Source organism: Myotis yumanensis, unplaced genomic scaffold (assembly GCF_028538775.1).
Source record: "Myotis yumanensis isolate MYYU_CA2020_CCGP unplaced genomic scaffold, mMyoYum1.0.hap1 SCAF_12, whole genome shotgun sequence".
In the NCBI taxonomy this organism is placed as follows: Eukaryota; Metazoa; Chordata; class Mammalia; order Chiroptera; family Vespertilionidae; genus Myotis; species Myotis yumanensis.
The window spans coordinates 4,984,988-5,012,391 of record NW_027223763.1 but is presented as its reverse complement, the minus strand read 5'-3'; the positions used below and the strand labels follow the sequence as shown (position 1 = coordinate 5,012,391).

General features: G+C 57.2%; 2 protein-coding genes across 11 annotated transcripts in view; one reads left to right on the top strand and one right to left on the bottom strand.

Moving 5' to 3' along the window:
* Window positions 1-9,754, top strand: part of NUP188 (nucleoporin 188) — a 42,268-nt gene extending 32,514 nt beyond the window's left edge. Inside the window, exons 28-44 of one of the 2 annotated variants that reach the window (XM_070430488.1) lie at window positions 32-101; window positions 476-543; window positions 964-1,159; window positions 2,832-2,909; window positions 3,229-3,314; window positions 3,558-3,703; window positions 3,997-4,178; window positions 5,519-5,719; window positions 5,886-5,978; window positions 6,404-6,562; window positions 7,105-7,242; window positions 7,799-7,873; window positions 7,973-8,203; window positions 8,330-8,461; window positions 8,732-8,805; window positions 8,935-9,064; window positions 9,172-9,754. In XM_070430488.1, coding sequence (XP_070286589.1) covers window positions 32-101; window positions 476-543; window positions 964-1,159; window positions 2,832-2,909; window positions 3,229-3,314; window positions 3,558-3,703; window positions 3,997-4,178; window positions 5,519-5,719; window positions 5,886-5,978; window positions 6,404-6,562; window positions 7,105-7,242; window positions 7,799-7,873; window positions 7,973-8,203; window positions 8,330-8,461; window positions 8,732-8,805; window positions 8,935-9,064; window positions 9,172-9,348 — 2,236 coding nt within the window. In that variant the 3' untranslated portion in view covers window positions 9,349-9,754. Of the gene's footprint in view, window positions 1-31; window positions 102-475; window positions 544-963; window positions 1,160-2,831; window positions 2,910-3,228; window positions 3,315-3,557; window positions 3,704-3,996; window positions 4,179-5,515; window positions 5,720-5,885; window positions 5,979-6,403; window positions 6,563-7,104; window positions 7,243-7,798; window positions 7,874-7,972; window positions 8,204-8,329; window positions 8,462-8,731; window positions 8,806-8,934; window positions 9,065-9,171 lie in introns of both variants that reach the window. The other variant, XM_070430487.1, reaches the window with a different exon arrangement.
* An 869-nt stretch (window positions 9,755-10,623) lies between these two features.
* SH3GLB2 (SH3 domain containing GRB2 like, endophilin B2) lies at window positions 10,624-26,806 on the bottom strand. 9 transcript variants are annotated; one of them, XM_070430498.1, is made up of 13 exons: window positions 26,666-26,806; window positions 22,216-22,357; window positions 21,345-21,473; window positions 17,558-17,691; window positions 17,195-17,287; window positions 15,729-15,740; window positions 14,959-15,021; window positions 13,333-13,356; window positions 12,760-12,849; window positions 12,399-12,499; window positions 12,094-12,108; window positions 11,745-11,985; window positions 11,195-11,399 (listed from the first exon to the last, which is right to left on the bottom strand). In XM_070430498.1, the coding sequence occupies exons 1-13, from the start codon at window positions 26,726-26,728 to the stop codon at window positions 11,292-11,294; spliced, it is 1,215 nt and encodes a 404-aa protein (XP_070286599.1). In that variant the 5' UTR covers window positions 26,729-26,806; the 3' UTR covers window positions 11,195-11,291. The 9 variants fall into 9 exon arrangements, with proteins under 9 accessions (XP_070286600.1, XP_070286599.1, XP_070286595.1 ...); XM_070430494.1 differs by lacking the exon at window positions 14,959-15,021 and having other exon boundaries at window positions 26,666-26,804; XM_070430490.1 differs by lacking the exon at window positions 15,729-15,740 and having other exon boundaries at window positions 26,666-26,804.
* Window positions 26,807-27,404: the final 598 nt, after the last annotated feature.

Sequence of the window (27,404 nt, the reverse complement as noted above, 5' to 3'; positions counted from 1 at the left end):
GTGTGATTTACAACATGTATTTTCTTTTTAGACCCAAGTTTTGGGAGAATTTAACAAGTCCACTGTTTGGAACCCTCTCTCCTCCCTCAGAAACATCTGAGGTAAGCTGTGGTGAAGGTGGACAGTGACTGAGGTCCTGGGAGGAAAGGCTGGGCTGTGGAGACGGAGCTGTGGAAAGGGATACCTCCCTTGAGTAAACAACCAGCGTGCTTTCTTCAGTAGAAACTTCCTTCTCAGAGAAGCGCTCGCTTCCTCTCCCTTTGAGGTCTTGCATTGGGAAGGAAGGTGGCATGCCCTGCTCGGTGTTGATGGCTCTGTGGCCTTCTCCACTGACTTGGAGACCCTGTGGACCTGACGCTTGTGCTCTTGCAAGTCAGATGCCCATTCACATGCGATAGGAAATAGGTTCCTTTGTGGGGGACAAAGGGAAGAGGATCGCCTGTGATCGGTGTCTGCTCTGCTCTTCCCTCCACAGCCCAGCATCCTGGAAACCTGTGCCCTAATCATGAAGATAATATGCTTGGAGATATACTATGTAGTTAAGTGAGTCCTTTCCCCTTTTAGAGTTTAATTAAAGGTTTGGGAGGGGGATCACGGTGGCCTACCACTGGGTGCATGGCTGTCCAAGCCGAGTCAGGAGAGAACTGGGGCCATTTATGGAGGGCTACTGAGCTATGTCCCTGGCCAGTCCATTGATGGCATTTATGATTATCAGAAAGAGTTATTGTGAAGCAGACTCCATGAGCTCGGGATTTTATGGAGGAGGAATCCTGGAAAAGGCCTCAGCCTAACCCATTATGTTGAGCAAGAAGCATGAGCCCCACACATTGGAGGGATCCGGAGCCGTCTGCCTTTAGCCCATGTGAGGTTGCTTTCTCTGCCTCAACAAGGGTCTGTGCCCATCACATTCCCATCTCCTTTCTAAAACCTAATGGTAGGCTTTGTGTTTTCTTGACACTCTAGGGGCTCACTAGACCAGTCACTAAAAGATACACTCAAGAAATTTTCCAGTGAGAAACGCTTTGCCTACTGGTCAGGGTATGTCAAGTCCTTGGCGGTTCACACAGCCGACACGGAGGGCAGCAGCTGTACCTCCTTGGTCGAGTATCAGATGCTGGTCTCCGCCTGGAGGATGCTTCTCATTATTGCCACCAGTCACGTAAGAACCTCTTGGGGCGAGTTTTCACAGCAACCATGTGCCAGGGTGCCTAGTAGTTAACAGCCCCTTGGGATGAAGAATGAGTCAGGGTATTTCCCTGAGAGCTAAAATGTAACAGGTTCTGTGTAAAAAAAATGGGGGCTAATATGGGGTATTTGATGACATTAGGTCCAATAAGAAACCCTTATGAAAAGTGCAGAGAAGTGATTTGAAATCCCTTCAGTCATTTCATAAAGATTCCTGTAGCTGTCTTTACAGCCTTGCATAGGTCTTGGGGTTCCCTTCATCTACCTCCCATACGCATGCATTGTCTCATGCTGTGTGCCCTGTGGACAGTAGGTAAATATTTGTTGACTAGTGAGGTAGCTGTAACAGATGTAGCAGCAGCCTCTGTCGAGAGCTGTTGGTTTTCACTGGTCCTAGAAACTGCATTCCTGGTCTTAGAAAAAGAACAGAGGCATTGTCTCTGTACAGTGTGTCTACTGAGAATTGGTTTTTAGAGAGAGAGTTAACATTTGAGAAGAGGTTGCATTTTTTCTTGGTATTTTTTTGTGGCTTGACACCATCATGCTGTGTAGTAAGGACTGGATGTTGAACTGTTCATCCTGGGGAACCCAGGTTCATTCCTTGACTTCATTAATTGCTTCAGCTTGATAAGTGCCCCTTGTTTCAGGCATACTCTTAACATCTGTGACTTGTTCACTTAGTGCCACACTGCCCATGCCCTTGGGCCTTTGCTGTGGCACAGTGGTTGTGGAGCCCTGAGACTGCAGACACACCAAAAGCTCAGCCATCTTTGGGGAATAATTGATTTACCCCTGGGAATAACCTGTGTGTCACCTGCCTTTTAGGCCCTCGTTAGGCAGTAGTTCTTTAATCTTGGAAAATCCCACCATTCTTTTTCCCCTCCTAGGAAACCTATCTGGTTAAGTCCAGGATATTGATGATTCACTCATTCATTAAATGGATGTTAGTGGAATGCCTGCCCATGTGCCAGGCACCAGGGCTACAGCAATGAACAAGGCAGATAAAGTCTTTGATCTCATGGAGAGTGTCCTGAGAGAGAGGCAAATTGTCAACAAACTCATGAAGAAATACAGTTACAGATTGTGATGATTCACGTGAAGGAAATACTCAGGAGATTATGGTAGTGAAGCCAAAGTAGGATAGGCATAGTCAGGTGATGTCCAGATCGAGGCCTGAAGGTGCGAAGGAGTCATCCAGGTGGAGAGCCTGTGGAAGAGAGGAGTCTAGGCAGATGGACCCAAGCGCCAGGGTCCAGAAGAGGGAAAGAGCGTGTATGTTCACAGAGGAGGAAGGAGGCCTTTGGGGCTGGAACAGAGTGAACACAAGTGGGTGTGATGCAAAGGCTGTTGGCGCAGGTCCCAGGGGGCCTCCCAAGCCTTGTTGAGGAGTTTGTCTTTCCAGCGCACCGGGCAGCCTCCATAGGGTCTGAGCAAAGGAAGGATGTCATCAGGAGGAGCGGGTGAGGCTGGGCTTGATTCTGACCTTATCTAAGGGTAGACAGAGAAACATCAGGGGCCTCCAGCCCCACTTCATTCAGGGAGACAATGACTTCTCAGTGACAGTTGCCTGACAGAGGACCCCACATTTCTTGGCTTCTAAAGCCGGGGAAATTTTCCCAACTGACATGTTTTTCTGTCCTTTGCAGGCAGAGATACTGCACCTGACCGATTCTGCAGTGCGTCGCCAGCTCTTTCTTGATGTGCTTGATGGGACCAAAGCGTTAGTAAGTGTGTCTGGGAGATTTCACGTTCCTCCCCGGGACAAGGTCTCCGAGGTCAAATAGGAGCTCATGAGTCAGCAGTCGTGCAAGTGGTCAGGTCAAAGGGCTCAGTTGGCCTGGGAGGCCTGAGGCTGCGTGGGGAGGCAGAGCTCTGGTGCTGCTGGGCCAGCCCCTAGCCTCTCCCCGTGTCCCAGCCCCTGTAGCTCACTGCTAGGAAAGAAAAGCATGAATCCAAAAGGTACCCTGTGGACGGAGCTGGAATCTTCTGGCTGGACCAGCCCCTAGAAAGCCTGACTTCTAACTGTCTGCTGTCTTACCTCAGCTCCTGGTCCCAGCCTCGGTAAACTGCCTCCGCCTCGGCTCCATGATGTGCACTCTGCTGCTTATCCTCCTGCGGCAGTGGAAGAGGTGAGTGCTGATGGGAGAGGCGGCCTGCGGCCAGGGCTGCCTCATCGAGGCCTGCTGCATCCTCTTTACTGACCCTTTGCCTTCCTGAAGGGAGAAAATGGGTATGAAATGGGCTAGCTTTCCATCACGCAGCGGGACTGACAGAGCCGACTGCCCAGTGGGCATCCTGAGTTGGAGCAGAGGCAGTCGTGGCCTTTCTGTGAGCTGTATTTTCCTCTCCCTCTTGACCCATATTATTTCTAGAGAGTTAGGTCCTGTGGATGAGATGCTTGCACCCTTGACAGAGATCCTGGAGGGAGTGCTGCAGGCAGACCGGCAGCTCATGGAGAAGACCAAGGCCAAGGTGTTCTCAGCATTCATCACTGTGCTGCAGATGAAGGAGATGAGAGGTGAGGGGCAGAGGTGGTGGCGGTAGCGGTCTCCCGTCCCTGCTGGCAGCCAGGCCACTCTGGCATAAAGCCAGACGTTCCTCCCGTGGGGGTTGAATTTTCAGTCTTGGAACTCTTGTCTTTGGGAAAAGTATTTTTCTTCCCCACCTGTTCCTCCTCCCCTCTCATGGGACAGATAACTCTCCTTCTTACACCATACTCTATTCCCAGCTACCTGCCTGGGAAGAAAAGTTGGGTGTTCAGTGAGAGGTGGCATGGTGAGTGTGACCGTGTTCTTCCCTGTCGCTTTGCAGTCAGTGACATCCCCCAGTACTCTCAGCTAGTGCTGAACGTCTGTGAAACCCTCCAAGAAGAGGTGATCGCGCTCTTTGACCAGACCCGCCACAGTCTGGCATCAGGCAGCGCCACGGAGGACAAGGACAGCATGGAGACTGATGACTGCTCTCGGCCCCGGCACAAGGACCAGCGTGATGGGGTGAGGGCGTGCTGGGAAGCTGTCTGTCCTTTCCACATGCACCCAACAAATATGAACTGCTAGGCCCTACACGTGATTAGTGAACAAGACAGTCACTGCACTTACAGAGTTCAGTCTGGTGAGGAAGTTAACAAATTTCAGACTCTGCAAAGAAGTGTTAGAATTCCATGTGGCAGGTCCAGCAGGGGAGCAATACAGGGAGAATGCACAGTGTGTGGTTCTCACCAGTCTAGAGACTCAGCGAGAAAGCACCGTTTCAGCAGTGACCTAAAGCAGGCTGTTGTGAGCAGAGAGGAAGTAAGACCTGCAGAGTTGGGGGCTAGATGACTGGAAGCGTTGCAGGGTTTTTATTCTGGGTCCTCAGTGGAATAAGAACCAGTTTAACAGGTTTGTAAGCAAGGGTGAGAAGTGATGAGATTTGTACTCTAGAAAGATCACTCTGGATGCAGTAGCAAACTGTTTTTCAAGCTGTGGGTCATGATCTATTGCTGGGTCTTGAAATGAGCTCATTTGGTAAAGACCAGCATTTTTTTTTTAATGCTATAAAAGAAAATATTAGCGTGCTTTGCAGGATATAAGGTCAGAATACTATTCAATGGAAATATATAAGTATGTGTATACTGGGGCACAGTCTTAAGGTATTTATTACTGCAGTCATAAAAAATGTTTGAGCCCTGACTGGTTTGGCTCAGTGGATAGAGTGTCAGCCTGCGGACTCAAGGGTTCCAGGTTCGATTCGGTCAAGGGCATGTACCTTGGTTGCGGGCACATTCCCAGTGGGGGGTGTGCAGGAGGCAGCTGATCGATGTTTCTCTCTCGTCGATGTTTCTAACTCTCTATTCCTCTCTCTTCCTCCCTGTAAAAAATCAATAAAAACAATAAAAATATATTTAAAAAAAATGTTTGAAAAGCCACTGGTAGAAGAATTGTTTTGGGAGGGTCCAGAGAGGAGGAAGGAAGACCACTTAGGGGGTGATTGCAATAGTGCAGAAAGGGGAGGTCACTCTGACTTTGTATGTTACCAGAGTTGGGTAGAGTGGGCAGATGTAGGACAGGAAGTAGCACCAACACAGGTGATGTCATTTTGCGATGGGGGAAGAAGTCATTGGTAGTTCTGTCAGTCTAGGGATGGCTTATTAGTGTGGGTGGGGTTGCGAGTCTCCGAGAGGTGGGTGAGGGAGCAGAGCAGGGTTGGTAGAAATTCCGAATTGTGTTCCAGTCCAGCTTGCTTAAGAGGTGTATGATCAGGTGCAGGCTGGCTGTCCTCTCCTCCTCCTCCTCTTCCTTCCCCTGCACTGCTTCCTTCTCTTCTACTCATCTTAACCTCTGGGCCCCAGCAGGTGTGTGTCCTGGGCCTGCACCTGGCCAAGGAGCTGTGTGAGGTAGATGAGGATGGTGACTCATGGCTGCAGGTGACCCGCAGGCTCCCCATCCTGCCAACCCTCTTTACCACCCTGGAGGTGAGCCTTCGCATGAAGCAGAACCTGCATTTCACCGAGGCAGCGTTGCACCTGCTCCTCACTCTGGCTCGCACCCAGCAGGTAGGCGGCAAGCACGAGGCATAGAGGAGCCTCCTTGTTTGTGCTGAGTGGGTTCTGGCACTGTCTCTGTCTCCCAGAAGCTCTGGCCTACTCTGAGAGCTCCCCTCGCCCTGGGGGGTTGGCTGCAGGGACAGGTCCCATCTCATTCCATGTCATTCTCTCCCAGGGAGCCGCAGCAGTGGCTGGAGCCGGCATCACCCAGAGCATCTGTTTGCCCCTCCTGAGTGTGTACCAGCTCAGCACCAATGGCACGGTGCAGGTGAGTTCCAATGGCCTGGCAGCCACTGCCCAGACTGCACTTCCGGGGAAGAGCACACCTGCAGCCCCTTCACTGGCCCCAGAAGCTGCTCTCTCTAGTTGTTTAGGTACTTCCTGTTCTGATGGACCAGAATCCTCCCACCCACACTCACTGCCTGCAAGAGAAGCTCACACAGCTAGTTAGTGGCAGACCCGAGTCTAGAACCCAGGATTCTTGTATTTCTGCCTAGTGCTCTTTCTTTGTCACTGCTGGCCTCAGGCTCTCTGGTCCTGCTGGTCACCAGGCAGTGACCATGCCATTCCAGAGGTTTCCTCTTCTAAGCAACCAGACTGCCTTAGCATCTATGCTGCATTGAGGCCCTGCTGTACCTGTCAGCCAGATTCCTTGGCACCATGTCCTGATTTTGTCTTTCATTTGTGTCTTAGACACCTAGCACCTCTCGGAAATCCCTCGATGCCCCCTCTTGGCCAGGGGTCTATCGCCTGTCCATGTCTCTGATGGAACGGCTCCTCAAAACCCTGCGCTACAACTTCCTGACCGAAGCTCTGGACTTCGTGGGTGTTCACCAGGAGCGGACCTTACAAGTGAGAAGCTGCCAGGCAATGGGGTTTGGGAGTTACTGGGGTCTGGGCCATTCAGGGCTTGAGGCTTGGTAATTAAGGGATATCATTTCCCCATTTCTTTAAAAAAATAAAGTATTGACTTTTATTAGAAAGAGGAAGGGAGAGGGATAGAGAGATAGAATCATCGATGAGAGAAATATCGATCAGCTGCCTCCCATATGCCACACCACTGGGGATCGAGCCTGCAACCGGGGCATGTGCCCTAACCAGGAATGAACCATGACCTCCTGGTTCATAGGTCAATGCTCAACCACAGAGCCACACGGGCCGGGCCAGTTCTGTGCTCTAAGGACTGCTGGCTGATTGGCCAACTCATGTAGCTGCTCTGCCAAGTGAAACGCAGTTTGGGATCATCTCAGAGAGAACCTGTTGTCGGAACACCAAACCACCTGTTGTACTCCCATTTCAGTTTGTGTGCCCAGAACCTGTCCTCCCCAGAGGAGGGCAGGGCAGGTGTGTCAGGTCCCTGCCTCACCCCATCCTTCCTTTCTCTCCCCTCCCAGTGCCTCAACGCGGTGAGGACGGTGCAGAGTCTGGCGTGCCTGGAGGAGGCAGACCACACGGTGGGCTTCATTCTGCAGCTCTCCAGCTTCATGAAGGAGTGGCATTTCCACCTGCCTCAGCTCCTGCGAGATGTGCAGGTGGGGCTCAGGCACGGGTTCTTGGAGGGGCCTAGGGACATGCCTGGGGACAGGGCGTGATGGGCACTCTCTGGGGCGCCTCCAGGGACTTTGGCTTAGGGAGCACAAGATCTGGTTTCATGTTGCTTTCTCTGGAGCTAAATGTTTCCCTCCCGGCATATGGCAGCCTTGTAGGTTAAAAGCCTGGGCGTTAGTGGTCAGACCCTTTAGAAACAGGTCTGAAGCTGGGACCAGTCAGCGAGCAGGGCAGGGAAAGAACAGACTCTGGAGTCTGACAGGCAGGCGTCTGTCTGTACTGGTTCTGACCTTGGCCAAGTCCCTTCACCTCTCTCTCAGCCTTTTTCTGCTTCTGTAAAAGGGGGAAATGATCCCACCTTATATACTGACTGAGGACTGATGCTGTCCCTGGGAAACCATCCCGGCGAGAGTGGGCCCAGAGTGCAGGTGCTCCGTGAGTTGGGAGCACAGTGCTCTGTCGAGACCTGTGTGGTTGATCTAGTCAGTTGGCTGGGGCTGCTGCCAGGAGAAGCCCCTCAGCCTCCCATGTTTGCCGCAGGTCAACCTGGGTTACCTGTGCCAGGCCTGCACCTCCCTCCTGCACAGCCGGAAGATGCTGCAGCACTACCTGCAGGTACCCGCCCCCGCCCCTGCCCCCACCCCCACCCCTCATGGCTGCCTGGAGTGCCTCACCCCAGCTTCTGTGACCCACCTCCACTTCTGTCTCCTCCAGAACAAAAATGGGGATGGTGTCCCCTCAGCTGTTGCACCTCGAGTTCAGCGGCCACCCACAGCTGCTCCTGCTGCCCCCTCCTCTTCCTCCAAGCAGCCCACTACTGACACAGAGGCTTCGGAGCAGCGAGCCTTACATGTGGTCCAGTATGGCCTCCTCAAGATCCTCAGCAGGACTTTGGCGGCCCTGCGCCACTTCACCCCGGACGTCTGCCAGATCCTGTTGGATCAGGTACCAGCGCCATCTGTGCTCCGCCACCAGCCTCCCACAGTGATCTGAAGGCTTGGCTCTGCCCTGCTCTTGAGAGCTTTCTGGGGTCCTAGCTTGGCCCTAGAATGCTCTGGTCTTGCCTTGCAGTCCCTGGACCTTGCTGAATACAACTTCCTGTTTGCCCTGAGCTTCACCACTCCTACCTTTGACTCTGAAGTGGCCCCCTCCTTTGGGACCCTTCTGGCCACAGTGAATGTGGCCCTAAACATGCTCGGAGAGGTGAGTTTGGTGCTGTCTGGCCCCTTCACCCAAATCTTCCTCCCAGTTTACCACTTCCTACCCTTGACCTTGGCACGTTTACCTAGCCTTCCCCTTCCAAGCTAGTTCCTCATCATGACAGGAGTATGATGGAACCTAACTTTGTTGAGAATTATCGTGAGGTTTAACTGATGTAACCGGTAAGGCAGGACCTGCCAAAGAGGAAGCTCCCAGAGTTGAAGCTGTCACTGTCCCCTGGGTTTTTTTTAACCCTTGTTTCTCTTCCTCCAGCTGGATAAGAAAAAGGAGCCCCTCACTCAGGCTGTGGGGCTCAGCACACAGGCAGAAGGGACCAGAACACTGAAGTAAGAAAGCCCTTCTAGAATTTGGTCTGGGGTTGGGGCAGACATGGGCTGGCTATTCTCTTAGCTCAGTGCCCACCTAGCACCTGCCAGCTTGGCCCTCTACACAGTGCCAACCCTGCCTTGTCCCAGGTCCCTCCTGATGTTTACCATGGAGAACTGCTTCTACCTGCTCATCTCCCAGGCAATGCGCTACCTTAGGGACCCAGCTGTGCACTCCCGGGACAAACAGCGGATGAAACAGGAGCTCAGCTCAGAGTTGGTAAGAAGGGATGGAGGGTCCTGACTGGAGGGGGCGGAGCTGGTAGGGAAAATCCCGCCTGCGGGTGGGGGTTGCTGGGTCTCATCAGGCTCTTTTTTCTCTCACAGAGCACGCTGCTCTCCAGCCTCTCGCGCTACTTCCGCAGGGGAGCCCCCAGCTCCCCTGCTGCTGGCATCCTCCTCTCGCCTCAGGGCAAGTCCACCTCTCTCTCCAAGGCCAGCCCTGAGAGTCAGGAGCCTCTGATCCAGCTAGTACAGGCCTTTGTCCGGCACGTGCAAAGATAGGGCAGTGGCATGCCGCCCACCTGCCATTCTCCGCCAGCCTGCACAGCAGCTGACGGGGCTGTCTGGGACTGAGCTGCTCCTGTCACCCTCTCCCCAGAGTAGCCACAACTCCAACCACCCGCACACTGGCATTATTTTTATAATAGATCGAAAGGTCAGCAGCAGGGGTAGGAGCCACAAGTCTGCTGTGCTCCCCCCTCACCTTCCAAGTGCCCCAGAGGGGTATTCCTTTCCTTCAAGCATTCCCCAGAGCACTTGACCCCGGCCAGGGGAGATGGGAGCCAGTGTCATGTGTAGCCAGGAAAGGCTGTATGCACGGGTTTTAAAATGTTTTCCACACTCTGTTGTTGCAATTTTTGGTAATACTGTGGTCTATTTATACAAATATTAAAATACTGTTTATAGACACTGTGTAATGTGTGCCTTCAAAGCCCAGGAATGGCTAGGCAGCTCTCAGTGCCTGGAACAGGGGCCCAGGAGTGGAGGGGAGGCTTGGGGAGGGCAAGTTGATTAATGGTTGACTCACTAACATCCCTCCATTACATTAATGTTCAAGGGGGAGGGGTGCAGTGTGGACACTTAGACTTTCCCTTCCTTGGCCTGCCTGGTCTTGTCCCTGCACCTCTGCCACACACACTTCCAGTTACCAGCTGGCTGAGCTTATCACTGGGTGTAGCCTTTCTTGAAGCTCTGCTCCTTCCTATTTATAGCTGGGCCTCTGCCTTCGTCTCCCTAGGCCTCTTCGGGGTTTAATCATGGGCTGGCCTGGCTAAGGGCCTTGATCTAAAACCTGGCTTGCAGCCCAAACCCACCATTTGAGGTTTCTAGAATCAGACCTTCCTGGGCGAGTCCCTGTGTGACTACTTGCCAGTTGTGGAACCTTGAGGAGGTGACTGTCTCTGATCTGCCCTCATCTGTGAGGACCAATACATGTGAACATGCTTGGCTCCATGCCTGGCCCGCAGGAAACACGGCTATCCATTACTGGAGCTTAAACCATCCACGTCTACAGTCCATTCCACTCTGCCCAAATTTAGGAAATTCTTCTTGGGAACGAAATGTCTGTCATGCAGCTTCATATCTGAGAGCACAGGCCCTGTGGGGGAAGTGAGTGCTGTGAATGGGGCTTTGAAGAACTTTCCCTCTGCCCTAGTACTTCTGGGAGGAGGGCCAATGGCATTTTGTACATCACTCCCCACCCAGGAGGAGGAATGGGGCAAATGCGAAGGTTTCCCTTTCCCACTCTGAACTCCAGGACCCCGGACAGGAGCCCAGTCAACATGCACACGAAGAACGGTTTATTATTCGCTGCTGGCTAGGGAGCAAAGCAGACAGGCAGAGTAAAAAGATCAGTTAAAAAGTGGGGAGGTGCAGGCTGCAGCCACCATACTTGGCTTGAGCTCTAGGGTACGAAGGGGAGGGTAGCACCGGGCAGTGCTGCTCCATGGCCCAGCCCTGCCTCTCCGGCCAGGCTCCCCTCTGCTCCAGTCGTCCAGAGGGGACCACGCCCAGTCCTGGGGCCTGCCACAGGCCCGCCTGCCCTTCCTCCCTCCCTCGCCGCTTTTGGCAACTAAAAGGTGCTCTCTTGCCAAAGGTGAACCCCAGGGCTTCTTCAAGTCCTCTGCGCTGACCCCCCACAGGCTGAGGAGCTGAGTGAGGCGGCTGCAGCCAGCCCCTCCCTCCTTAGAGGAGCCAGGAGGCTGGGGTGCTCAGGGGACACAGGCAGGTGGGGGCTCCAGAACCAGGTCAGAAGCAGGGCTGGGGGAAGGGCTGGGAACATTCAGCCTCTGGGGCCCCTCACAGCTGATGACCAGGAGTAGCGACAAGAAGAGGTTAGTCTAATCCCCACCCTGAGCAGCCCGGTCACCAACAGACAAGACAAATGGCAGGACTGCACCATCCTCCTGCCCAGGCCAGACAAGCAGGGGCCTGGGAGGGCCTGCTTAGCTGAGCAGCTCCAGGTAGGTGACGGGGACCTTGCCCTTCTTGTTGCCTCTTTCGCCAATGAGCCAGTCAGGGTCCATGCCAGGCAGGCTGTAGACAGTGATGAGCTGAAGAGGGCGGCAGAGAGGGAAGGTCACAGCCTGGGTGGCTAGGACCAAACTGGCCCAGGACTAAATGGGGACAGCGCTGTGATACCCGCCCCTCTCCCCTTATTCATGGCACCTGCACCTCCAGAGGTGTTCACCTCACCCACTCCACAGACTGGCAGAGCAGCCACTGCTTCCTCAGAGCTGGAATTGCCCAGAGGAACCCCCTGGTCTTAGCTCCGCCCGCAGAGCCCCTCAGAGAGGAAGACAGTGGTGTAGGGTCTGCAGGCCCAGTGCTCCCAGTTCCAGTTCCCAGGTGCGCCTACGCCAGCCCTTTCTCACCATCTTTGTGGCACCCAGACCCACCTCATCAGCCAGCAAGGCCAGCTCGCTGCTGTCGGCTGCCTCGTAGTCGTAGAGAACACGGGCCTTGCGGGTTCCGCTGGCGGGTGGAGCCACCTCCTCCAGGCAGAGCGCAGCCTCCCCCGGAGGGACTGGGCCGGCCACGGAGGGCTCCATAGGCATGGTGGCCGCAGTGGTGGTGGGCGAGGTGCTGCTGAGGGGCGGGGAGGCGGGCTCTGTGGTGCCCACAAAGGTACCTGGAAATCTGGAGGGGGCGGGCACATCTCAGTAGGCGAGAGCCATATCCAGTCCCACGTGCCCCCAGTACACTAGCTGGGCCCTCTGCAGAGGTGAGGAGACCCTGGCTACTTACATGGCTCCCTGGGAGCTGGCAGCATGAGGGGAAAAGTGAAGCAAGGAAAAGTGAGATGCTCCGGGCCGTCCCTGCCACCGCCCACCTGCCACCCACACTCAGGAACCCGCTCCGAGTCCCAACACCAGCGCCCTCACATCATGGGAGAGGGAGCATGATGGCCCACCAGAGGGCTCGGGCAGGGCCTCAGGCAGCAGCCCTCCACCCGCCCTGTGTCCCGTGGGGTTTCCTGAGCTGAGAAGGTTCTCGCCCAGCAAGATCAGGCTGGTCATTGGGCCTGGGAGCCAGGGGACCCGGGCGGGCACCTGCCCAGCTGTTTCTGTAAGTCCAGCATGTGGCGGTAGCACTGGGCATAGTAAGTTGTCTGAGACTCGACGAACTCCTGGAGGCAGCGAAGGTGGTTCACCTGTCGGGGAGAAGCCAGTGGTGACGGACGGGAGGGGTCTCGGGATGAAGCATTCATTCCACTCCCACCCGACTTCCCACAGACCCTGGCCCGGCATCCCAGTGGCTTCCGCCCCAACCTCTCCTGCGGGGCAGAGAGTTCCCAGCCTTTGGGACCAGCTCTCTGAAGACGAAACTGCCCCTTAAGGACCACACGCCCAAGCGCTAGTGGGGACATGCGGGTGACAAGCAGTGGCTGATGGAGGGAGTGGGAACACTCACGTGGGTGCTACTGATCCCCTCCAGCAGGAGGCGGGTTACCTCTGCCTGCCGGTCAAACTCTGTCTGGGCCACTCGGAGCTCCTGCTCAGACTGGGAAGAGTGGGATGAGAATGTGAGAGGAACAGTCGTCCCCAGCTGCCCTCCCATCACCTTCTCCCGCGCCAGTGTCCACCCAGGAGTGGCCTTCTCCTCCCCTCCCCGCAGACATCACTTCCCCCTGGCGATGCAGACACACATCCGAGTGGCAGGGGTGCACTTTCCTCCCAGCTTCAGGCCTGGAGCCCTGCCCCGGGAGGAGCGTTCGCCCTGCCTAGACCCCGGGGGCCAGTTCCCTGAGAGCAGTCACAGGCATCACTACCCACCAGGGGAAAACCCCACTCAACAGCCACCAGGGGGCCCACAGAGGAGGTGGTCCCCCCACAGGGGAGGTGACAACCCCCACAGCAGCCCCAGCGGGCACGTGGGGCCGACCCAGAACTAGAACAGACCTGGGCCCTGCAGCAGCAGCTGTGCCTGGACTCCCGCCCTTTACCCCCTTAAGCCCCTTCCCCCAGCCCCTGCTGCCCCACTCACCTTGTCCACCTCATCATTCCAGAGCTGCGGAGACCACAACAGGGCCGGCCAGCAGGGGAGGGAGGGGCACCGGTCAGCAGGGGACAGCAGGCAGGGGAGGACAGCTGAACCCCAGAGCCAGTGCCCTGCCCCAGCTCCTTGAGACCCCAACGTTGCCCCACCCATTCACTCCCCAACTCCCTCCCCCAACCCAACCCGGAGCTGAGGCTGGGCTGAGGCCTGGTGAGGGGAGCATGTCACTCACAGTCCAGTCCGACATGCCACATGCAGGGAGGGGACAGCCAGCTGGAAAGTCCTGCTTGGGTTTCTCCTACCATGTGAGCCCCCAGGCACTGACTGGGGTCTCAAGGGAGACCGAGGGTCCCCACCCCACCCTGACACTGGGCTAAGGCTGCTGGGGCCCTGGGTCAGTCACGGAACCTTTCTGTCCTTCAGCAGAGGAAGGCAGCGTTGGCCCGAGTCACACGGGTTCAGCAGCGAAGGAAAAACGGCAGCCCCCACCCTCCAGGGCAGTTCTCCTTCCTCTGGGCCCAGGAAGGGGCAGGGAGTGCGGTCCAGAGCCTAGAGAAGGCCCCTCCTCCCACGACTGGGGAGCCCCACTTCTCTCCCCCCACCCCTACTGCAGGAAGGCTACCCTGAGACCAGGACCTGAGACACGGAAAGTAAAACAGGGCCGGCCCGGGACAGAGATGTCCCCCCAGTGCTTGTTAGGGAGCCATCTCCACGTGTGCAAACGTGGGCGCCCACCAGCAGGGCCCTGAGGACTAAACTGCGGTTGACGCCCCCGAGGGACGACGGCCCAGCCACTGAAGGACTGCACGAGGACACACGGAAACATGCTGTGACAGGGGAGGAAGAGCAGAGGTCTGTGCGGGAGAACGTCACCCGTGGGGGAGATGGAAGGACAGAGAAGAGGCAGAAGGCACAGCATGGTTGTGACAGGCAGGATGGGATACGTGTGACTGGCCTATTTCCCAGACTAAACAGTAAATGCCAAATATCCCAATAACGCTGGAGAGAAAAAACACGGAGACAGTCAAAGTCTTCTGACCCCACCCCGCCCACCCCACCCCACGCCCAGCTTCAGTCCTCAGGACACACCCTGTTCCCAAACCTCCGGGCTGCTCCTTCCACTCGCCCTGCTGGTTCTCAAGGCCTCACCCCAGGACACCTAGCAGCTGTGTTGTCAAGGCAGCTGGACGGCCAGCACCACCCTTGTCACCTGTCTTTAGGGGTCTGGGAATTCATGGCAGGCCAGATCCAGGCCTCGTCTCTCCTCGGCCTCGGGATGGTGAGTGGGGTGGGGGCAGTGCCTGCTTTGGGAGGGTCAGGGTTGTGTTTGGGGGCAGACAGACTTTCAGATCCACTGGGAACGGGACAGCTGGTGTCCTAAGTTCACCACCCTGTTCAGTGCAGCTGGTCAGGTCTCCACCTTCAGCATTTCCCAGGTAGAAGCGAGGCCAGCCACATGGTCACGGGGCACAAGGACAGCCAGGTGGACAGAGCTTCAGGGATTGGTCCAACCGGTGCCCCTGCCTTACCCTCTGTCTCCTGTCTACTGTGCAGAGACCCCGAGGTGTGGGAGGGACGGGGAGGACAGGGGTGGGGTGGGGTGGGAGCGCTTACCGCGGAGGCGCTGGCGGAGAGAATGTAATTACGAGGTCTAGTCTCCTGAAAGTCAGGCACCGTCTAGTGGGAACAGAGTTCATGGGGGAGGGGGTCACAGTGGGCCAGGGCTGGGCTGGGGCCAGGAGGCCACCCCGGAGTGTCTCACAGAGCAGCACCAGGAGCCCCTGGCCCCAGGGACGGGAGGCTACAGACAAATACAACACTGACTCTCTTCCCACACCCACCGCCTGGAGAGGAGGCAGGCGTGGAGAGCCAGAGAGTGAAGACAAAGACCAAGTAGGTGGACACGCTGGGGAGGCCAGGAAAGCAGATGTGACAAGGAGACAGCCTGTGGCTGCTGTCACAGCCTTTGCCTCTGGGCAAGCCAGACTTTTCAGCCCCTCGCCCAGGGGTCAAGGCCCTCTGCTCCCTGGACTGCCAGTCTCCCAAACAAACCCCGCCCCACCGCTTTCTCCATCCCAGAATCTCTGCACACATCTCTCACTCCTGCAGCAAGGGCCAGGCCCCTCCCCCACAACCAAGGTGGACAGATGGATGCACGGATGGACAGAGTGACGGGCTTTCCACATTTGCAAAAAGCTGACTCCCAGGTGCCAATGCCTGGCGTTCCCCCAAAACAGAGGCTCCTCGTGGTAGAGGCTCTGATGGGGAGACCAGCCGCTTGCAAAAGGCCCAGAGGATGTGCCCTGGGCCGGCCATGGCACCGTGGGCGCCAGGCCAGATGGACAAACCAGAAGCAGCACAGCACGTGGGACAGGTATACTCACATCTCCCTCACACTGAGCCAAGTTACCCAAAGCAGAACGGAAAGGAACAAAAACAAAAGAGTTAGTGAGTCCACAGCACAGGCGGGAGCAGGCCCCCCGGCCCCAGCGGGAGGGACGCGAGGCGGACGGGCAGATGGACACACGCAACCTGCCCTCTGGAAGTGTCTTGGTTTGTGTGTGAGAGCGTTTAGAAGGGAGGGGAGGAGGGAGCTGCTGGGCGGGAGTCCTCTGGGAATCTGAACCTGGGCTGCCCAGGTCCTAGCTCTGGAGAGGGTAGCTGGGACTAACCCAGAGGCTTGAGGTTGTCCAACCAACTGGAGAAGAGGTCGTCCCACTCCAGTGACTAAGCAAGGGCTCCCCTGGCCTGGCTGATGGAGGAAAAACTCGTCTTGGCCAAGTTATTCTTGAGAGGTTGTCCATCCCTGAGTGGCAGGGAGACTGTCCTGTGCAGGTGACTCAGTAAGGTCATGCCAGTAGCCCTAGTCATCCTACCCAACCCGAACAAGACTCCAGTGGCTGAGCCCCTGCCTCCCATCTGGACCCCACACACCCACAGGAGCTAGGACCCTGTCCATGGCTCTTGCCAGAGGCAGTGCAGGCCCAGCTCCACGGCCCCGGTGGCCACACTGAGGGGAACGCAGGAGGGTTCAGGACCAGAACTCTCAGGAGCAGTTGTGGGGAGCCTGGGCTGGGTCCGGCCTTCACGGCCAAGAGCACGGGTTTCCCTGGCATGGCCTGGACCTGGGGATCCCCCCTCCTCAGGGTGAGGTGGCCTTTAGGCCCCTACACCCCCCACCCCCCAGCAGCCTGGCATCTCAAGAATGTGCTCACCCTCCGGCCCGTTCTCCCCAGCCTGGCCTAGCCCTGATCCAGCTGTCCCCGCTGCACGCCACTGGCCCACCCAGGCTGAGCAGGCCTGGGAGACAGAGAGAAGGGGAGCCCCTAGCCAGTCGCTTGGGGCTGCCTGAAAGGGCCCCTCCGACATGCTCCTGTGCAAGCGGGCAGTCTAGCTCAGGGCTCTCCACACGTCGCAGGGGCCTGAGCAGGGGCGCCTGGGGCCAGCGCCGGAGCAGTGGGTGTGAGGTTAGTGAGGGGGAGCCATGCCCTGGCAGAGCTGGGAACAGAGCTGAGCATCTGGGAAGGGCGGGCAAGGGCATGCGGGAAACTCCAACTGTGTCTGTCTGGGGAGGCTGCAGGGTGCCCGGAGCCCAGGTTGGGGCATTGCTGGCCAGCCCACCCCGTAAATGTCGGCCCTGGGACCCCGAGCGCTGGGCTGTCAGGATTCCCCTGGGGGCAGGGGCAGGGGCATAGAGGTGTGACGTGAAGTGACCAGTCCAGACCAGCACCCCCAGCCAGGCCTCTCCAGGCAAGGACAGGGGAGAGAGGTCATGCCAAAACAGGTCCCTTCAGCACCCCTCCTCGGCTCCACCCACAGCCGGGCGCGGGAGGCCAGCAGGGGCACCTACCGCGGCTTTGGCTTCCGCGGCCTTGGCCTTCTTCAGTCGTGCTTTGCAGACATCCAGGTCCAGACGCCGGTTTTGCAGGAGCCGCCTCTCCTTCTGCGGGTGGGAACAGGAGCGGTGAGGCGCCGGGCCGCCCTGCGAGACCCTGGGCCATGGCAGGACTGGCCTAGGGGGCCATCTGGTCAAGACAAGGAAACTGAGGCCCAAAGAAGGAAAGTCATCCACTCTGAGCAACAGTCCACAGGAGCCTCGTCTGGGGAGGCCCCAGGGGTCTGGGTTCCCAACACGGGAGGAGAGCCTTGCTCGGCGGCTCTGGGGAAAGGGCTGCCCTGGTGGCGAGGAGGCGCGTGGTCCCAGGCCCCTCACCGAGATCGTCTTCCAGTCCCCTTCCAGGAAGTTGCGCAGGGGCGTGAGGAAGTTGATGGAGGCTGCGTGGATAAAATCCCGCTCAGCGGCTCCCAGGCGCTTTTCAGCTTCTGACACCTTGATCAGGGTCTTCCCTGAGGACAGAGTCGAAGGTGAGAAGGAGGGTCAGGCTGAGGCTCTTCTGACCCAGGAAGTAGCAGGGAGCTCGGAAAGAGACTCGTCCAAGAGGCAACCACAGGATGCTAAGTTCAGAACGCCCGGCCTGGGAAACGTGGGTGCGATCTACACATCCATCCATCCATCCATCGGGGACTGACAAATAAATGGTGGGATCATAACAAAATGGGACATAACACGGCCATTAAGGAGATGGGGGGAGGCACTTCGGAAATGACAGAGAAAGGAGCGCAACAAATCCTCTCCCCAAAGAGCAGTAATAACACTGGACAGAGTTGTCAAAAACAACCATTTCTGGACTCCAGGAATTGACAAAAGGCAAAGGACTAATTGAGAAGCATTTATTCTAGAACTACTACGCCTTCGCCTTCCTAAGGACAATGGGAGCCTGTGCCTTTGTGTCCTGGGGTGCGCCCCCCTCCTCCAGCTCTGTGTTGCTGCAGCTCTACCACGAGGGACAAGCCCTGAGGCCAGTGACTGTGCTGACGGAGCACAGAGAAACCCCGGAGGCTGGCTCAGTAGGTTGGAGTGCTGTCCTGTACACCGAAAGGCTGTGGGTTCAATTCCCGATCGGGACGGGGCATGTAGGGGAGGCAACCAATGGACCCCTCTCTACAATCAAAGGATTAAAGAAGGGAAAACAACCAAACAAAAAAACACGGTGATCTCAGTGGCAAATAGTCAGGAAAGGCCAACATCGTGGCTAACCTGAAGCTGGAATCGTGTTTCAAACAAGCAACAGACCCGTCAGAAACTGAACAGGAGACCGTTTACCGGGATGACTGTACTGGGAGTAAAAGAAGATAATCAGGTTTTCAGGGAATACTGGACGCCGTTTCTAAATTGATGCTGACTCCTAGAGACCCCAACTGTCTGTCTGTCTGTCTGTCATTAAAATAGGAGCTTATGGTGAACAACGGAGGTTTTGCTCAGGCCCGTCTAACAGTGGCCCCAACGCGTGCCTGAATCAATCCCGAGGAGCAAAACCAGATGTGAGAAACAAGATCGCCATGGTGGGCGCTGGTACACTGCCAGCCACCTCCGTTGGTCTGGAAGGGATGCCTGCGTAGCACACTCGGGGGGCTGGAGAGAACCCGCTGTCTAGCCATCCTGGGCTGAGCACCCACAAAGGGGACACTGGGCAGACGTGTAAACTGCTTCGAATGTGTTCCCCCGCCGCTCGCAAATGCGTCAGCAAAGCCTTAATGGCGCTCTGCGAAGCACAAGCTCTGACCAGTCACTGGCTGACCACGCACACATGCGGCCCTAGGAGCAACCCCTGGGAAGCTGGGCTTACAAAGAAAAAGAATGGTTTCTTTTAAAAAGGCAGAGACAGCAGTAGCTGCACCGTGCAGGGGGCACAGGCTCTAAACAATGAACTCAGGCAAGTCTCTCCACAAACAAACAGCAATCACAACCCCTGGGGAGCAGAACCCAGAGCTGCTACGTGTTATGTAAAATGTCCAGATTCAACAAAGTATTATGAAACAGGTAAGTAGCAGGAAATAGGAAAATAAGTAATCAATAGTCACTGTCGCCAAGGAGGCCCAGCTGGTAGACTTAGCAGAGACTTCTAAGCAGCTATTACAAATCTGTTTAAAGAATTAAAAGCAAATACGACAAATGACTCATCAAATAAAGAATACCAATAAAGAGAAAAAAAAATTATAAAAAAACGTTACTAGACACAAAGAGCAGTGTTACAAAACTGAGTCAATTCCTCAGGAAAATATACAACATAAACATACAGACCCAACAACAGAGCTCCAACATACACGAAGCAAACACTGACAGTTAAGACAGAAGCAGAAAAGACAAAATCGGCAAGGATCCAGGAGACGTGAACACTATCAACCAATCTGTCCTCGCTGACATCTTCCCAACAGCAACACAGTATACGATCTTCTCAAGGGAACATGAACAGTCTCCAGGAGAGACCATATTCTAGGCCAGCGGTTCTCAACCTTCCTCATGCCGCGACCCTTTAACACAGTTCCTCAGGTTGTGGTGACCCCCAATTTCATTGTTACAAATTGAACATAATTAAAGCATAGTGATTAATCACAAAAACAATATGTAATTATATATGTGTTTTCCGATGGTCTTAGGCGACCCCTGTGAAAGGGTCGTTGGACCCCCAGAGGGGTCGCGACCCACAGGTTGAGAACCCCTGTTCTAGGCCATAAACAAGTCTTAATAAGTATAAAAGCATTAAAATCATACAAAGTGCGTTCTCTGACCAACGTGCAATGAAATCAGGAATCAACAACAGAAGGACACTTAGAAAATCCACAAATGTCTACAAGTCAAACACCACACTGCTGGTGGGAAGGTCAGATCACACAGCCACTCTGGAAAAGAGTTTGGTGATCTGTTGAAAAGTTAAAACATTAAATGTACCCTGTGACCCAGCAGTTTCACTCCTGGGTACATACCCAGGAGAAGTGAAATCATCTGTCCTCACGAAGGTTGGTATGAAAGTGTTTATAGGGAAACAACCCAAATATCTATCAAACGGGGAACGGATAAAGAAAACGCGGTGGCGCACCCACGTAATGAAACGCTGGTCAGCAACAAAAAGGAACGAAATCCCAAACACACGATGAACAGGGATGAGCCTCCAGGACGTGATGCTAAGTGAAGCCAGATACAAAACACAATATACTGCACGGTTCCATTTGTATGAAATGTTTAGAGCAGTGGTTCTCAACCTTCTGGCCCTTTAAACACAGTTCCTCATGTTGTGACCCAACCATAACATTATTTCGTTGCTACTTCATAACTGTCATGTTGCTACTGTGATGAATCGTCATGTAAATATCTGATATGCAAGATGGTCTTAGGCGACCCCTGTGAAAGGGTCGTTCGACCGACAAGGGGTCGCGACCCACAGGTTGAGAACCACTGGTTTAGACCAAGCAGATTAACAGGGCACAAAGCACACGAGAGGTTGGCCGGGGTGGGCAGTGGAGACTGACTCTAAGTGGACATAAGGGATTTTTTTTGCAGATGATGGAAATGTTCTTTAAATTGAACTCAAAATTAACTCAAAATCACTGAATTTCATACTTAAAACAGGTGCAGTTTATGGTATATATAAATTATACCTCAATACAACTTTTCACAAATTAGAAAAATAAAGACTGAGGTGGCTCTATAGGAGCTACTGTGCACAGATATCTAGAGTGAATTGCCACGTTTAAAAACCAGGTTGAAGAACAGCCCTAGCTGGTTCTGCTCAGTGGATAGAGCGTCGGCCTGCGGACTGAAGGGTCCCAGGTTGGATTCCAGTCAAGGTCATATGCCCAGGTTGCAGGCTCGGTCCCCAGTGGGAGCGTGCAGGAGGCAGCCGATCAATGATTCTCTCTCATCACTGATGTTTCTCTCTCTCTCCCCCTCTCCCTTCCTCTCTGCAATCAATAAAAATATATTTAAAAAAAAAATAAATAAATAAAAACCAGATTGAAGAACGGACACGCAGTATGAGCCCATTACACAGTAAGAGAGACCTCATTTTTCACTCCATTTTCCTCAATAGTGCTGGGCGGGGAGGGAGGAAAATTAGAGAGGGAGAGGACATGGCGCCCACCCGCCGAGGGGCCCGGCTCACCGTAGGGGGTGGTGGGCCCCAGCTCGCTGGCCGCCTCTGCCATGTACTGAGCCAGCAGCTCCCCGTTGGTGACCCGAGAGGGCACCTTCCTGTCCAGCTTCTCGTACAGGAACTCCTCCACTCGGGCACCTGCGGGGGACACACGCCGAGTCACAGGGCTCCTCGGTCCGCCCCAAGGATGAAAGCCATGGGGACAGAAACAGGCGCAGAGCAGGGCCTGCCCACAGCAGCCCTGGGATTTCCAGAATATTCCCTGGCGGACGCCCACTCCTGTGAGGCTGGCCTTTGACCCTGTGGAACCCTTCACTGGAGAGGAGGAAGCCACCGCTCAGACGTGCAATGCCGGCCCCAGGTCCCCAAGTCAGGGCCGCCATGGCTCCTCATCACAATCTGCACTTACAGAACGCAGTAAGCGTGTGAGCAACCTGGGCCTGCACACAGCGGGCTTGCAGACAGACCAGCAATTCCACCCACACCCGTGCACCCTGAGCTCCCCTGAGCTTGCTGCTGCGCGCTGGTGCTGGTGCTGGTGCTGGTGCTGGTGCTGGTGCTGCGGGTGCCTGGGCAAGCCCTCTGCCTTCGCTGGGCCTCGCTGCGGCTCTCAGACGACCCTGCTGCTGTTTCTCCTGCCTCTTCTCCCAAGTGTTCCAGTTCCCAGGCCATCCCCGTCCTCGGTGCTAAACCCAGCATCTCCTCTGCCCCCCGGAGCGCATCTGAGAGCCCAGCACCCACTCCGCTGTTGTCTTTCCCGGGACTCCCTCCAGCCGCCTTAAAGCCGAAAGTCTAAATCAGATCTCCCACCGGCCAGGCCCACCTCCCGCCTCAGCCACAGCCTCCTGCCCTGGCCCCAGGGCCAGCCCCGCGCACTCACTGGGGTTGGGCTGCAGGAGCACCTCCGTCTGCCTCAGGATTTTCTCCGTCCAGTTCTTGGTGCTGTCCGCCCGGGCCAGAAGGTTCTCAAAGTTGGCATCGAGCTCGGTCTTCTCGGCCTGGCCGAATTTCTCCTCTGTGAACTGTGGGCGGAGGAGGGCCCAGGGACAGGGAGGGCTCAGAGGGAGGGAGGGAGGACTGCCCCTGCCCCTCCCCCCACTACCCCTCCCCACTAGCTGGAACCCAGGCCGCAAGGTCAAGAAACTTGCTCTGGGCCTCGGTTTGCCCCTCTGTGAAATGAGGCGGTTGGACCAGTTTGGGGATCATGGCCTCTTTTGGAAATCCAATGAACGCTATAGCACCCCACCCCCAAAAGCACATTTGTGCAAAGTCTGGCATACAGCTCTGAGGGGTAAGAAACCCTTGGGAACCCGTCACAAAGGGTCCCCCGGCCCGACTCTGCGGGAAGGAATGTAGTAGAAAGCGCTCAAAGCAAGTTCTGGGGTTCTCAGGGGGCTCAGTGGGGGGCTGGGAGCACCTGCGGAGGGTCTGTCAGGGGAGTCAGTGGTTGCAGAACCACAGGGACCTGACTCCAGTCTCAGTCCCACTGATGTGCTGTGTGACCTTGGGCAAGTGGCTTTGCCTCTCTGAACACCAGTCTCCTGAGCTGAAAAATGAGGGTAACAGTACCCGCTCCATAGGCTGTGACACTATCACTTGTACAGCCCCCTCCCCCTCCCTCCACAGGCTGTGAGCACTATCACTGTACAGCCCACTCCCACCCCCACGGGCTGTGAGCACGAGAGAAGGGAGATGTGGGTAAGACACGCAGCTGGAGTCTGGCAGGATCGGTGTCCAGTGCAAGGTGCTACTGCTGCTAAGAGCTGATGGGAGGAGAGACGGCTGGGAAACAAGGGCTGCGCGGGAGGAGAACCACATGGCCGGCCTCTGGTCACCGGGTGTGGTGGACGGGGACACCGCCAGCCCATCAGAGCCAACTCTGAGCACACACCCAGGGCCCAGAAAGCTTGGCAGCCGCACACCAGGGCCAGGCGGGGGCCGGGATGTCACACCGTTCCCCCGCCAGAGCTGTCAGAAGCCATGTGGGCCACCCAGAAACAACCAGAAACCAGCCCAAGTCCTGGCCCCTCTGCTCCAGAAGGGCCCCTGGACCTATGTCCCGGTTTTCCAAACAGGGACGCGAAGGCCTTCTCCAGCCAGAGGAGAGCGCGCCTGCTCAAGGTCACAGCTAATCAGCAAAAGAATGAACATTGCAGGAAGGCGATTGGTAATAACAGCAGCTCCTGTTGCCCGTCTCTGCGGCCAAACCCTGTGCTGAGGGCTTTATAAACTGATGACCCATCCGCAGCTCTAATGGCCCTTCAAGGCAGGTCGGGTCAAGTTTCCCATTTCACAGATGATTTCACTGAGGCCGAGCAAGGAGCAGACGGTGCTGGAATCCGGGTCATCGTGGCCTGGGGGTCTGGAGGCCCTTCGCAGACTGTTTGGCGCAATAAATTATCCAGAGACCAGGACAGCTCCAGCTGCAGGGCGCAGGAGGCAGCCACTGAGAGTCAGGCTGCCCGGCAGCCATCAATTATGCAACAGGGCTTGGGTTTCTTTCTCCCTGCAGGGCCCAGCGGGCCAGGGTGATAGCCTGCAGCTCCCCACCTGAGACCAGCCGCTCCTGGCCTCCGCTGACCTCCCCCAACCCAGGCCTCCCAGAGCCAGGCCCTGAATCTGCCACACCCAGCTCTTCGAGGCTGTGGCGTCAGCTCCATTTTCCAGACGAGGAAACCCAGGCTCAGAGAGGCAGTCACCTTCCGGGCCTCAGTTTCCCGCCTGAAGAATGGGGATATCAGGACTTATCTCAGGATATTTGGAAAGTGCTTAGCCCTGGGGCCAGCACACAGCACAGGTCTGATGAACATTAGCTGGTGTCGTCATCACTAACAAAAGGCCTCCTCCCTCGGGTCTCTCTCCGGATCTCAGGAGCTACCGAGGGACCTCCTCATCCCAGGGGCACCAGGCACCGCGTCTAGGTGACATGCACCTGCCTTACCAAGGTTAACAGCAACCCTCCCCGCCCAGCTCCGTGGCCACCTGTCCCTCACACCCCATGTCCACCCAGGTGCAAAGTCCTACCAGGCGCTCCCAACTTCCTGGGCATCCATCCCCTGTCCACTGCTGCCTGCTTGGATCATGACGACGCCACCACCTCCCCGGCTTTTATTGTTATTGCTCATAGCGCTGCTATTACTATTACTATAATTACCACTGATAGTATTAGCACGATCACTTCCACAGCCCCCTCCCACCCCCACTGGCACCCTACCCAGATGTGCCTCCGGTTTTCCTGCCTCAGTGCCCTTACTGGGCCGTTCCCACCACCTGGACGCACGTCACAAACCCCTCCAGACTTTCAAGGCACAGTTTGGGGACTAGGAAGCCACTCCAGGATCACCCATGCCCAAGGGGTCCTGCCCTCCAGATCCCCCCCACTCCCCCAGCCCAGGTCCGGTTGCCTAACAGATGCAGTGGGGTGAGGCTCTTAAAGGCCCTGGTACATGCAAGGGCTGAGCGCTTCCCCAGCAGGTCCCGGGACCTACACAGAGGAGCTGCTGGTACATTGTTACTCCAACACCCCTCCCATCTCTCCTGGCGACTCCTCTCCCAGGGCAGCCTGGCCTCGGGCAGGTCCCGAGTGTCCTCTCCTGCTCGGTTGGCAATCCAGGCCCTCCTCCCTCCTCTGGCCTGCCACCCTGCCCCGCCCCTGCCCCGACCCTAACGCTGCTCCCCCGGTGCTTTCGAAGCTGCAGCCCGCAGTCCAAGGCTGCTCCCTGCAAGATGGCAGCAGCAGGGGGTGGGCGTGCAGAGCCAGAGAAAGCCTCTATTTATAAAGTTCCCAGCTCCCTCCCCCACCCAGGAGGCTGGGCCTGGGCGCTGCCTCCCACTTCGGTGTGGGTCACCCAGTGGGCCTGCCCCCACCAGGCGAAGGAAGGCCACAGGCCCCGAGCCTCCCCGTGCCCAGGCTCCGCGGGTCCTGGCCAGGTCAGGTGCCGGGCCCCATAGTAGCCGGAACCCGATCAGGTTCTTCCCAGATGTGAGAGATAACGCGACTGCTGCACCAATGCTGGGGAGGGTCCCCGCCTTCCAGAGAGACTGGGCTGTCCCAGGGACTCCGGGGGCCTGGCATCCCCACGGGGCTGCAGTCACCTGCAGGGCTCGGCCACCCAGCCTCAACGGGCACGTCGTCCACGGGCCACTGTGCTTTCTAGTACACACGGCCACATGGCTTCCCAGAGACTGTCTGGGGCTGGGCTCCTCCAGAAAACAAACAACATGACAAGGACAAACGCCAGACCTGCTCCCAGAGCGCTGGGAGGACCGGGCGCCCCAGCACAGACCAGTTCCACCAGGTCCAGGTCCGCGGAAGGGGACTGGAGGCCTCCGGAGAGTGACTTGCCCAAGGTCACATGCTGCACAGGTGCAGCAGCAACATCAACATGAGCTTGCCTTTGGTGTGCACCCACCTGCACAGCGCCAGGAGCCCTGACAGCCATTCTGGGAGGGAGAGAGGGAGGGGGGGCGATTCCCATTTTTCAGATTGAGAGACTGACGCCCAGAGAGGTGAAGCCCCTTCCCCAGGGTCACAAGAGAGAGCATCCACTCCCATAGCGGACTCCAGGTCTAAACCATTACCTTTAGCTGCCTCCGTTTCTCTCTCTGCCTCCCAGTGGATGGGACCACTTCCAATCCCAGCACTACCGGCCTGGACAGCTTCCCCAGGTACCCAGCCAGCCCCCAACCCGCTCCCCATCCCCCAGGCCTGGCGAAATAAGAGGAAACAGGCCTCCCGGGAAGCGGAAAGGAAATTACCCCAGCCCGCCGGCTTCCGGGCTGCCTATCCAAGCGGGCAAAAGGGACCTGTGGGAATGACCGTATCACGAGCCCATTGCCCAGCGGCGGAGACTGAGGCTCGGAGACGGGATCTTAGGGGAGGCACGAATCCTTGGGCCGGGGACTCCGGCCTCCAAAGGCCTGCGGGAGCCAGAGCCGCTGCTGGACCAGGGCAGGAGGCAGGCGCCGCCGGGTACCCTCTCCCCTCGTCAGCGGAGCCCCCACCGGGCCCTGGGCAGGGACCAGGGCGGCGGGGTAACCGGCCGGACACCGATCCCTCCCCCGCAGCCAACAGGGCCGCGGCCCGGCTCAGTTCCCGGCCGGGGCCACGTCGAGGGTGCGGCCAGCTTGACCGGCCGCCGGGAGCTTTCTCTCTCCCGGGCGGCGCAGGGGTGGGGACGCGGGGGGCCAGGGTGTCTGCGCCGCGGGGAGGGGCGCGGCCTCCGGGGGCTGCTCCTGCGCGCCCCGGGCTCTGCTGCAGGGGTGCTCCCGGCGCGCCCCACATCCGGGCCCCGGGGATCGGCCGCGCGGGCCCAGGGCTCCGGCCTCACCTGCACCGCCCGAGTGAAGAAGATGCCCGCGTCCGAGGCCAGCTTCTTCATGTTGAAGTCCATGGCGCACACGGAGGGCCGCGCCGGCCCCAGCGCAGCCTGGCGCCCCCCGCCCGCCGCCGCCGCCGGCCCGCACCCCGCCCACCTGCTGCCGGTGCGCCCGCCCTCGCCCTCGGGGAGCCCTCTCGCCCCAGCCGCCGCCGCCGAGCCAGCCCGAGCGCGCAGGGCGGGGCGCGGGGTGCACGGTGGAGCCTCGGGACCCGCGGGGCGGGGCGGGCGGCCGGGCTGGCGCTGCGGGCTGCGGTCCCCGCGGCCTTCTCGCGCCGCCTGGCGGGCCTCTCGGGCTCCTCATCTCTTGGCCCCGCTCCCATTTGCGTCTGCATCTCGCTCTGCCCATTCGCATCCCCCTCGTCTGCGAGGCCCTCGGTCTCCTTTGCCCTGAGTCTCTGCGCCGCTCACTGCCTCCACCACCACCACCTCGACCTCTCCAGCACCTTCCTCCTCTGCCCTTGACCTTGTTGACACTAAGGACAACAGCCAGGGGACAGGCGGCCGGCGGCGCTCCGCCACCCCACCTGCTCTCCAGGTCCCTAAAGTTGGGGGAGGCTGTGCGGAGGGGTTCCAGGAAGGAGGGGGAGAGGGGAGGGGAGAACTGACACGTGCTGACCCAGAACTTAGCTCCTCCCAGCCGCAGACAGGCCGGGGATGGCCGGCTGGTCCATCCCCCTCTTACCTGTCT

Bases quoted from the DNA above. Each gene is read 5' to 3' on its own strand.
- SH3GLB2 (XM_070430498.1), bottom strand. From the start codon at position 26,728: ATGGACTTCAACATGAAGAAGCTGGCCTCGGACGCGGGCATCTTCTTC. The intron at 22,358-26,665 runs GTGAGGCCGGAG...CTCCGCCCACAG, and splicing joins TCTTCACTCGGGCGGTGCAG to TTCACAGAGGAGAAATTCGG. The intron at 12,850-13,332 runs GTGAGTGGGGCA...CACTCTTCCCAG, and splicing joins GGAATGATGAGGTGGACAAG to TCTGAGCAGGAGCTCCGAGT.